This window comes from Onychomys torridus, chromosome 19 (genome assembly GCF_903995425.1).
Source record: "Onychomys torridus chromosome 19, mOncTor1.1, whole genome shotgun sequence".
NCBI classification, from domain to species: domain Eukaryota; kingdom Metazoa; phylum Chordata; class Mammalia; order Rodentia; family Cricetidae; genus Onychomys; species Onychomys torridus.
Window position 1 is genome coordinate 31,231,709 of NC_050461.1, and position 11,910 is coordinate 31,243,618.

Below are 11,910 nucleotides of genomic sequence, written 5' to 3' on the forward strand. Positions count from 1 at the left end.
TGTCTTTGTCTTGGGAGTGGGATGAATCCTTTTCAAAAGAGCTGTGTTTATTTCTGTGAAAAGAAAAAAGAAAAAGAAAAAGAACAATAAAACCATTGGTAGGACAATTGTCCATTGAATCTTAGCTAGCTTGCAAGTCTGAACCAAGTTGGAAGTCCCTATGAACCAGGAAAGTGTTTTCTCTAAACCTCATGTGCATAGGAATCACTTGTGGATCTTCCTAAAACTTGGACTCTGATTCTGAGGTGGGGGGCTGCAAGTTTGCATTCTCACAAGCTCTCGGGAGAGAACCATATTAGCCGGAGGCCACACCCTGAGCAAGAAGGCAACTGAAAAATCCTGGATTGATATGGTTAGCCAACATCCATATATCCCAGGTAGAAGCATATGCCATCTTATTAATTCATAGCCCCAATTCCATAAACTGATCAAGAATTTTCTTGTCCAGTTCTATTAACCTATTTTCTATATTAAAATCCCCTCAAGAATGATCATGAGCAGTAAAATTGCTAATTAGATTAAGTGATGGTTATAATCTGCAGCTGTACTGTTTCTTTTTTTTTTTTTTTTTTTTTTTGGTTTTTCAAGACAGGGTTTCTCTGTGTAGCTTTGTGCCTCTCCTGGAACTCTCTTGGTAACCCAGGCTGGCCTCGAACTGTTTCTTTTACAAAACAATCTTCCCTGTGAGCTGCTGCCTCTGCCACTGAGAAGCATTTCTCTTTGCCATGTGACGAAGAGAGTCTGCAGAATTTAGAGTAAAAGTGTGGCCAAGACTGCGAGACTGTACATAAATAAGGTCCAAAGTGAAGAAAAATGGCCGATAAAGCTAACAGACTCTGTAAATCTCATGGCTGTTGTTTCATTCAGCTTCTGCATTCAGGAAACTAGAGCTGTGGTTGAGGACCCTCGGGGACATAGATTCCAAGTTTCGAATTGCTAACAAATTTGATATACAAGGTGTACATTGTTCAACCTGTCATTTTATAACTTTAATAAGCTGAAAACCATAGGGCTGACTCACCCAGGCTTTGACACAGGTTTGTTTTTCCAGGGCTGACTCTGGGCACGTCTCTCTGGTAGCCAATGGTAAGCATCTGTGAGATCCAGGGCCAGATTGGAGAAATGGACTTTGGCCTGAGAACAGTCTAAAACTCCCTGACCTCTTGGGAAAGTGATCCCACAAATGTATCCTGAGCCGGATTTACATGAAGAAGACAGTACTGAGGACATAGAACCTTTGAAAACAATGTTTCTATCATTAGCTGTAATGCCTCAGTCATCGTTTCCTGTGTCTGTGTATTATTTAAAATATTAATGCTATAGCACTTTTTATTGGCTTTGGATATAGCAATTTAATTTGTAAGTTTAGTGGTTTTTCTTTTTTAATTGTATCAACTAATACTGTAATTAAAATGAAGTTGAGAAATTAAGCCGTAGGAGGTCAACTACAAGAAACTCCACACAACACAGTTAATCAGATCCACAGCACAGATTATTTGATTATATATCGACTTGGGCCCCAAGCTATGAGACTAAAAATAATAAAATCTTAAACACATGATTACTTCTTTGAATAAATCAGTGTTGCCAGGTAGTAGTAATACGTGCCTTTAATCCCAGCACTTGGGAGGCAGAGGCAGGTGGATCTCTGTGAGTTCGAGGCCAGCCTGATTTTTACAGAGCCAGTTCCAGGACAATCAGGCCTGTTACAGAGAGAAACCCTGTCTGAAAAAAACAAAACAAAACAAAACAAACAAACAAACAAACAGAGTAACTTTAGAGACAACCAAGAATCACCACAAAATTCTTCAGGCATTTCTTACTACTTCTTAGTCACAAAAAATTTGTTTCCCAAATGAAACTTTACAATCTCCATTTTGTCCCTGTACAGGTATTAACATTTTAAGTTTCAGTTTTGTCAAGCTAATGCTGAAGGGATCAGGCCAAGGCGCCTTGGCCTGAGCACCACCACTTTGACTTCAGACTCCGTTTTACCTGTAGGGTGAAACAAAATTCATGTTCCCAAGCCCTAGAGGAGCTGAGAACCTTCCAATAGCTGGACCACCTCCTCCATGAACCCTAGAAATCATCAACATGCATCTTTAGTTCTCTAGAAACATCCTGGCTGTTCCTAACAACAGACGGAACAAATGTGTGGGACTGACAAGCTTGCAACAATGAAACATTCAAGGAAGCCCCTAATCTCTAAATCCTGATTGATGAAAATTGCTACTGTGACTTGGCAACAAATGTTTACCATTTTTATGCTTCAATACTTGCTTCAACTGGCATTGCAGGATCGCAGTTCACCTCCGGAGTCTGTTCTGCGGCCCTGATCCATCAGCCCCTCTCTCCCAGGACATCTTTTGTGCTGTCCTGCATTAATTGCTCTTGTGTCTACTTGGGTTGATTAGGAGCCTCCAACCAAAACAGTGCCTCAGAAAATTGAACTTACCTCGAGGAGGAGCTGGGGAGCCTAGCCAAGGCTGTGAGCATGTTTGCAAGTATTCTAAGAGTGAGCTGCACCCCAGCTGGAGTATTCTTTAAAACATGAAATGGAACATTTCTAGAAGCTACCAGATTCTGATCTCATTCCTGTTGCATAGTTATACATATAAAGGAAATAGTTAAGGGTTCCACTGAGACAAAGGATAGAATAAAATATAGTTACATGCCCTTGGGAAATAGTTAAACAGATGAACATTAGCTGAAGACAGATGATAGGGTAAAACACACACAGTGTTTTAAAATGGTTACCTGGGAGAATAGGCAAGATAATGTCACCAAATCCCCATCTCGAGCTCCTGACCAGCAGCTGTATGCACCACTCTGACTGTTGAACGAGTGTTTTGTTATAGGAAAATGTCAGGGAAAGGAGTGGAGATGAACTTTTGTGTACAATTTTAAAGCTTGAGATGATAAAGATCCACACACACACCCTTTTTGGTAACTTGCCTCCAAATTAAAAAGAAAAATCCCTACATTAATTTTTAAAACAATAAAATAGGAAATCCTTCATACCATCTCTGTTCCATAATAGGAAGTTATTATTCTTTTAACCTGTAACATTTCCCTCAAACTTGAGCAGCAGAGAGGTAAATTAATTACCGTATTTCCCACCATTGCTCAGGAAAGTATGTGAAATTGTTGGTTATTTCTTTAGGAAGTGGGAGGAAAGATTTGCTAATAATGCTGGAGAGAAGAAAGAACTGCAACTTCTCGGTTCAACGTTAGCTCTTTGAGGGAAAAGTTTACACACTAAAGAAACAGACACGAGGACTGTGGAATACTGATTCTGGAAACGCAAGATGGACATGGTGTGCACACTTGTAACCCCAGCGTTCTAGAGGCTGAGGCGGGAGATGACAAACTGGAGGCCATCCTAGGGGACACAGCAAGACCTTTTTTTCTAGAAAAACTAGAAAGAAAACAACATATTGCTCCAAGCTGAAAACAAAACAAACAAACAAATGAGAAAAGACTTAATATGATAACTTTCCCCAGATATTAAAGGCCTAAAGTACAATAATGTCTATGTATTTCTCTCGATTGAGAGATAGTATTCCACAGAAGACACATAAGGTCAGCTTTGCCAGACATACTTTTTTATTTTAACTATTAGATATCTCAAACATCCTACTTTGGGGACTATCTGCAAAAACACTGATTTCTTCTTACTAGTGCTTCTGACTCAGGAAGTGGTTTCTTAAGAAGAGAGCATGTGGGTACCAGGAGATCTGCTCTCTCCATGCATCTTTAGGAATACAGTGATCATTTTGAAATGTCCCAGGTTTGTTTTTACAGAAGTGTGGCTTCCCTCTATAGACCAGTAACAGCAACAACAACAACAAAAAGCCTCCCAAAAACAATCTGAATTTTTTCCCATTTCATAATACAATCCCCCTTCTTTTACCAGGATTTGGTTCGCTAAGAGGTAATTTAGAGCAACAGTTATTGAATGAAGAATAACTAGTGTGCCAGTCTCTTACCAGGCAAATGAGCACCGTGTTCCCTCTGTCCTCTACTCCTCACTCATTTCCCACTCTGTAATAGACACATAGGACATAGGTTCATGCTCCTGGGGACAGCTCCTGGCAGGCTGTGCTGTCCTTTGTATTTAAGCATAAAATGTGCCTCTTGAGGCTGCATTTCCTGTGTCCTCACAGTTTGCAGATGACCCTTTCATCACCTGCACTCTGGTCCCAGTAGAGATCACAGGAAGCCACCAGAGAATGGGCTCTGGAGAGCAAACCAGCTTTGTGACCTTATGGCCTCAGAGACAACTCAGATTTGTCTTGCACAAGGTCAAAGGTGGGCAAAGCGGGAAGTGGAAAGCAGGAAAGAAGGAGCAGAGAAACACAGGAGGAGACAGAGGAGGAGAAAGTGCAGCCCAGCAAATGGTCGCCTTACCTCTTGTTCTAGATTATTTGTCTTTAATCTAGATACTAGATTATTTGCCTTTTTAAAATTATATGTCTGGGTGGGATGTGGTATACGTTCAGGACTGCAGTTGCCCTCAGAGGCCATAGACTTGACATCTTCCTGGAGCTGGAGTTATAGGTAATAGGGAGCCTACTGATGTGGGCCTAGGGAAATGAGCAGTGCACACTCCTAACCTCTGGGCCATGCCATCTCTCCAGCCTCCATTTGGCTTTTTGAAACAGGGTGCAGCTGTGCAGTCCTGGCTGACCTGAAACTGGCTAGGTAGAATGGGCAGGCCTCTGGCTTGTCAGCAACAGAAAATACATCCCAGCATCAATTCTTCACAAAGGAATTTACTTTGTCAACATTATCTAGCTATTATAGGTGCTATAAATGCACCTATAATCCTCGTATTCAGGAGGTAGAGACAGGAGGATAGCCAGAGTTGCCAACTTGGGCAATATAACAAACCAAGGGTCTTTTTTAAAAAGGGGGTGGCGAGGGACCAGAGGAAGAGGAGGGTTTAGCCACAGTTGGGTGTGGAGAAATGCCTTGCACACAGGAAGCTCTGAGTTCGATTCTCAACATGCCCCCAACAGGACGCATATGAAATGGAACAAGTCCATCATGATATGGATAGCTCCATAACTGCTGGGGAGTGTGCCTCCATTAGAGTTCCTGACATTGTTTCAGGTCATTTCCTTTCATCACTGAGACCACAAGATTATTAAAATTCAGCTTAAGTATTTCTTTTTAAAAAATATAGAATCAAATTGTTCATACTTAAATCAACTTGTTGAAAATTAACTTTATTGCCTCTTCTGAGGAATTCACTCATTAAATCAAACACATTTGCAAGTAGGGATGATGTCATGGCCAGAGATGTGAGGATTTTATTCTGTGCTCGGTTAGGATGAAAAGACTCATCTTTTCATGCTTTCCAGATTAAGAACACATAAATGTATAATGTGTATTTATTCTTTAAAATGTTATATATTGGTGAGAGAGAGATGTGTGAGTGTGTTTGTGAGGGCGTGTGGGTGCAGGCTTGTGCCACTGAATCCAGTGTGAAGGTCAGAGGGCAGTCTTTGGTGTTGACTTTTACCTTCCCACTTGTTTAGGATGGGTCTCTTTGGAACAAGGGAAAGCCCCAGTTCATGAGATGTTTAACAGAGGACAGATAGTGCTGCCACGCAGCAGGGTGAGGAACTTCCAACAAAGGAAGTATTTACAAAGCCAAATGTGGACACTGGTTTAACAGAAATATCCAGGTACCTGAGACCAATGGCAGTATGGCATTCATGCTACACCAGAATGGCCCTGGAAGGGTACAGTTGCAGAATTTCCACACACGGCTGTGTGGACACCACTTGACCTTTTTTTGAAAACTACAGCCAGCCCTGGGGCAGATTTGCAGAAGATACCTATGTGGAAAGCTTGACTCATCTTAACCTTCCTCTAACCACTGACCCCTTCCTGCTGTTTCCCACTGGTGAATACTATGGAAACACTGGGCAAGGAGGGCTCTTGAATGCAATATGTCTGGAGTGAGTTGAGAAGGTCAGAGAGGAAACCAGCACCTAGCGTGGGAACTAAGGTATTTACGAGAATTGTGTCAAATAAAGCAGTTCACTAGAAGCTCCATCAAATCATACAAATCTTCCCATGAATTCCTAAAGCACAATTAGGCAGGATCCAAAACTGTTAGCACTTTAAATTCTTTATTCTGAAGTCAGTCTTTGTCTTGAGGGTATAAATTTATTCCCTCAATGTTACACTTCATATTTCTTCTATACAGTTTTTTTTTTTTTTTTAAATTGTTGTTTGTAGCAGACAGAGGTAACTCCACTCTGGATGCAGACTCAGTTAATTAATGAATTTATCAGTTAACTGGTTAAAGCTGTTGGAAGGAGCTTTTGGCAGCTTACAGAACTGCAGTTGGTAAAATGTCATAGACCAGTGTTTGCAGTTTCTTAGTGACTGTTCTATTGCTGTGAAGAGATGCCATGACCAAGGCAACTTATAGAAGAAACACGTTATGGGGGGTCTTACAGTTTCAGAGGGTGAGCGTGGCAGTAGGCAGTAGACATGCCACTGGACCAGTAGCTGAGAGCTTACATCTTGACGTGTAAGCTCTAGACAGAGACAGAGAGACCTAACTGGGAGTGGCTGGGCTATTAACACCTCAAAGACCACCCCCAGTAACACTCCTCCAGCAAGGCCACACCTCTTAATCCTTCCCAAACAGTTCCACCAAGTGGGGACCAAGTATTCAAACATATGGGCTAATAGGGGGGCATTCTCATTCCTACCCCCACACCTGGATTTGGAAGGATCAACATAGTGTCACTTTCTGTATTCAATTCATATTCACAGTGTTTTTGTTTTTTTGTTTTCCTTAATGGGCTTCAGGAAAGAGATTTGTAGTTTCTGAATTGGATCGAAAATATTTTTCCTGACACTATATGCTCAAGAGCTTTGCGAAACCAGGGGTAGAAAAAGCCATGGATGAGGGGGTTGCAAGTGGAGTTGAAGTACCCAAGCCATACCAGAAGATCAAGCACTATTATGGGCGTGGAGTAGTCTAAATATGGGTCAATCAAAACAGCCAGAAAGCAAGGCAACCAGCAGGCTAGAAATACCCCCATGACGATGCCCAGGGTCTTAGCTGCTTTTCTGTCCTTTTTCTTAGACAGGTTTTTTCTTACTTCTCCTTTTGTGTTCTCCAGCCTGTTGCTGAGGGCTCGAGCATGTCGTTTGGAAACAATAAAAATTTTACCGTAAATACCAACCATGATGGAGCCGGGCGTGAAGAAGCAGGTAGTGAACAGTATTGTCCCCCAGAACTTGTTGAACGTAAGTGCACAGAAATTGAAGCAAGCCACAAGAATCTCATAGCTCTGCATACCGGAAACATTGGCCTCTGATAGAACTAAGCCAAAAGAAAAAAGAGCAGGGGCCGCCCAGCAAAAAGCCAGCAGCCTCTTGATCGTGGACACCGTCATGGTGGTGGCGTAGTGCAAAGGATAACACACCGCATAAAATCGGTCGATGGCGATGGAGCACAGGTGGAATATGGAGGTCAGGCTCAGCATCATGTCGAAGCTCGCGTGGAATTTGCAAAAGCCCTCCCCGAAATACCAGCAGCTCTCCACTGATCTCACCATGCTGTAAGGCATGATGACAAAGCCCAGCAGGAAGTCTGTGGTTGCCATGGAGAGGATCAGGAAGTTGGTGGGAGAGTGGAGCTGTTTGAAATGTGATATGGAAATCATGATCACCAAGTTCCCAAAGATGGTGATCACCATGGCTCCCGTCATAAATGCGTACATTATCACACGGACACGAAAAGAGCGATTGGTGGGCGGGCAGGATTTATTCCCAAATTTTGGGCAACTGGAAAAGTCTTCCGGAATGTACGCTAGATCCATGGTGATGGGTCCTTCGAATTCCTTTCCAGGAGGAAGTCAGAGTTGTTTCGTTTCTTCAGATTATGGCAGTAAACTTCACCTGTCTGGAGTATAGCAATGTTCAAAGTCGTCTGCCATCAATTCACTCTAAGTATCAGTAATTCAAAAGTTCAAAATTATAACTACTGTGTTTATTTTCTTAGTTGCTGCTTTAGAAAAATGTAGAACTTTGACCGTTTATGCTTCCCGTGTTGATCTTTTTTATTATTGTCCATCCATCCCTCCCTTCACTTATCATGTGTTTCCTTATATACTATTTTATTCCTGTAATGATTTGGAAGATTTCCAATAGTTTTTTGGTTGACATTTATCACAGGCAACCTCATTCCCAGATCTTGAACTACAATAACTGTACATATCTTTCACCATCAAAATACTGAATACGTAAAATCTTAAGTCAAACCACAAAGTTTTTCTCTATGTGTTTGTTCAAGAATTTGAATTCTCCAAGTGCAAAAATTCTATGGCTATTTTAGGCACCAGGAATAACATACTGCTAAGGAAAAATATTTGTAAGTAAACATTTCAAACAGTTTACTAACACTGGGATATTTTATTTCCCTATTCAAGCTGATAAAGATGGCCTGTCTGCAGACACATATATGTGCCAAAAGTCAGAGATATAATGCAAGAGGTTATTATGCAGTTAAAGGGGGAGTCCTTGCCCTGGAGGAGATGGGCATGTGGGTGGACTTGCGGGGGGAGGGCGGAAGGAGGGAAGACAGAGGAATCCGTGGCTGATATGTAAAATTAAATTAAATTATAAAATTTTAAAAATATAATAAAAATAAAATAGCTTCCAACCTTAAAAAACAAAAACAAAAACAAATCTATTGAAAATTTACTGGTCACATAAGAGACATAATGATATCACACTGAACTTTAACTGCATAACTTAATTTCCTTAGCTTTAAAAATGAAAATGTTGTAGGCTCTGCTTGAAGTAAAAATGGTGATCCAAACTTCTAACACAGAAAACAAATATTTGTATATGTCAATAAGTAACACAGACACTGCTATTGTCTTAACTGATTCTCCAATTTTAGGACCTAGAACTAACACTAACTGTGATTCTCTTTATTTCTAGTTCCACAGGTCAGAAAATAATGTTGAGTTTTATATAATCCATTAAAACACCATCTCAAAGCATAAAGTGGTGGCTCACTCCACCACTCCAGAGGCTGAGGCCGGAAGGTCACCAGACTCTCAAACCTGCCTGGGCTACACAGTGAGTTCCAGAGACTCTGTCTCAGAAACAAACAAATATACAGACAAATAGGTAACTTTAAACACAAACTCTCAGATTTAAATTCTGTTTTTAAAGAGTCCAATTCTTTCTGAACCTAAAGGACACTTTTGTCTCAGGAGATTTGTGTTGATTTCTCTTAAACATATTTGGTTTCTGTTAAGCATACTAAGATTAAAAACAACAGAGTGACAGTATAACTTCATGCGGAGTTTCATAAAGCAGACTAAGACTATTATAAGTAGAAATGACAGGAAATGTGCTAGGAAAGACAAAGTGCATTTGTTAAGATTTGTGACTAGGTGTTTTCTGTTTCATTCTCTGTTGTCCACATTTAAGACTGAAGTAGGCAAGACTACTTGGAAATCATTGCAGGACTGCAAGTAGGTTGAGCGTAAGCACCACACTGATAATCAAGATGGAGAAAAGGGAAACACTTCTATAAATTTCCTTTGTAACTATGTGTGGGGTTTATACTCATCACATCAAAAATAACAGCAGCAACAACTTCCAGTTCATAAATAAGCTTTATCTGTTGACAATGGGCAGGGCTGTATTTTCTGAACATTTTTTAAAAAGCAGATAGGAGCAGGCAGATTTTTGGATGACAGATGCTTACAAAGGATGGCCAGAGGAACTTCTCTTCCATAGAGCAGGGCAGAAGGCAAGTGAGAAATATAGTGAGCTTTTTCTATAACTTGCATTAAACGCTGTTTTATTTGAAAATTAGTAGAACAGAAATATCTACTAAAACGGAGTATGGGAGAATGTGTTAGACATGGAGTGGGAAGGAAGGAATCTATTTAAACACATCTTCCATAAGGAGGACACTTACCTTTTTGGGTAGATGAAGGGGAGAAACACTTGACTTGCAGGCAGGCCAGTCTGTGGCCCTGCAGGTGTATCAAGTGTGTATTTCAATGCCTGTTCCCATGAAAATTCTGATGTACACTCCCCTCCCCTCGGTCTCTCATGCTGCACTTTTAACAGTGATCTCCACGCTGTCTTGAAAATGTCTACTCCAGCCAGGCTGTGGTGAAACTATGTAGACCAGGCTGCCCTCGAACTCAAAGATCGTCCTGCCTCGCAAGTGCTGCAATTAAAGGCTTGGGTCAGAAGTTATTTAGAAAAACTTCCCCAGTTGGAATTAATCTTACAAGATTATTGATGTAACCAAAGAAATTAGGAAGTGGTGAGTCTAGTTCTTCTGACGATTTCAAATACTCTTTTCCTTCTGGAACTGTGCCTTGTCTTAATGTCAGTTTCTAGAGAAGTGAGGTAGCATTCCATTTTCTAACCCTAATGACACAAAACAAAGCCATCTTTAGGGCAGGAACCACTTGTTAAATTAAACAGGAAGAAGTTAGCTCCAACACATCATTGAAACCTAATTAGTAAAGGACTCTGTCTCATGGCATTCTTTAATCTGTCTTGGAAAATATTAAGATAATTGCACAACAGAAAATGTTGTTTACTCCTACTGCCCCCCCCCAATACAAGCAAAACTCAGATAACAGTAAAAATTTTTGGCTATCTAAAAGTTTCAAAACTACTTGCCCCAAATCTTTCTTCTTTTATATTGTTCTAGTTTGCTTTTTGAGACAGGGTCTCACTCTGTAACCAAGGCTGGCTTGGTACTCATGGCAGCTCTGCTTCTTCAGCCTCCCTGGTGCTGGGATTATAGACACTAACTATTACACCCACTACGCCAAATGTGAGTTTAGTTTCATTGCATGGTCCCAGCTGTTCCATGTATACAAAATACCTCAAATCTTGAAGTGGCCACTGCAATTGCACACTGGGACCAGTATTAAACTGTAGCTCTCCCAGCCCCTTTTCCAGTGAACTTCCTTCATCCCTTTCTGTCTGCCATTCATTACTGATTTATCTGGGCAGCGAAAGTATTTATGGCTTCAGCCCGTCCTAATAAAAATAATCTGTAGGCCAGCCTTGTTCTCATTTCCTGGAAATGGGCTTGAAACAAAAAAATCAGGCCACCCCCCCACCCCACCCCCGCCAAAGACACATCTTCACAATGTTTACATGCTATTTGTATACTCATTGAACTGGACAAGAACTATTTTAGATCATAGAGATCTGGCGTTTCTGGTGCAGGCATTCTGTGTGTTTGGAATGAGGAAGCAGTTCTGAGAAGCAAGAAGCAACAGAAATCATAAGTAAATGCTGTGTGCAGGGGAAGATATTAAACTAATTCATGGCATCTGATAGTGATTTGAACAATAAATGTAATTTTTGCTAAAATGCCAAAGAAGAAAATGCATCTTAGCATTATTGAAATACCTTACAATTATTGAGTCATGCCCTATATACTTTTTTAACTTAATAAAAACATTTTATATGTTACATAGAAACTTGTAAACCCTACCAAGACAAATTTTGATGGAAATATTAAAGCCTTTCACAGGAACACCATAATAATTATTTTCCAGTTAAGGAAACAAAATGCTACCTTTTCTGTTACAACCCATGGGTAACACATTCTAATCCCCCAAACATTTGTATTAGTGAAAAATGGCCAATTTGTTTCCCATTCTTTTTGTGATCCAGTACCTTTTGTTTCTTAGAATGTTAGTTTCACCTCATTGAGTTTCTTCTGGTGTCTTTGGTGAGTGTGATGCAGGAAGTTCTGGAAAGTTCAGTGCAGAGAATTAATATCCCCTCATATATAGGTCTGTCTGTGCTCTCAAGAGGCCTGCAATGGAGAAGGCAGGTCCAGGATGGGGAGAGAAGGCTTCATGCAGATTCCTGATG

At 40.7% G+C, this 11,910-nt stretch overlaps 1 protein-coding gene across 1 annotated transcript; it reads right to left on the reverse strand.

Annotated features, from left to right (window-relative positions):
• Positions 1-6,826: 6,826 nt before the first annotated feature.
• Positions 6,827-7,853, reverse strand: LOC118570702 (trace amine-associated receptor 3). Its single transcript, XM_036169359.1, has one exon. It carries the CDS (start codon positions 7,851-7,853, stop codon positions 6,831-6,833), a length of 1,023 nt encoding a protein of 340 aa, XP_036025252.1. The 3' UTR covers positions 6,827-6,830.
• Between the last annotated feature and the right edge of the window lie 4,057 nt (positions 7,854-11,910).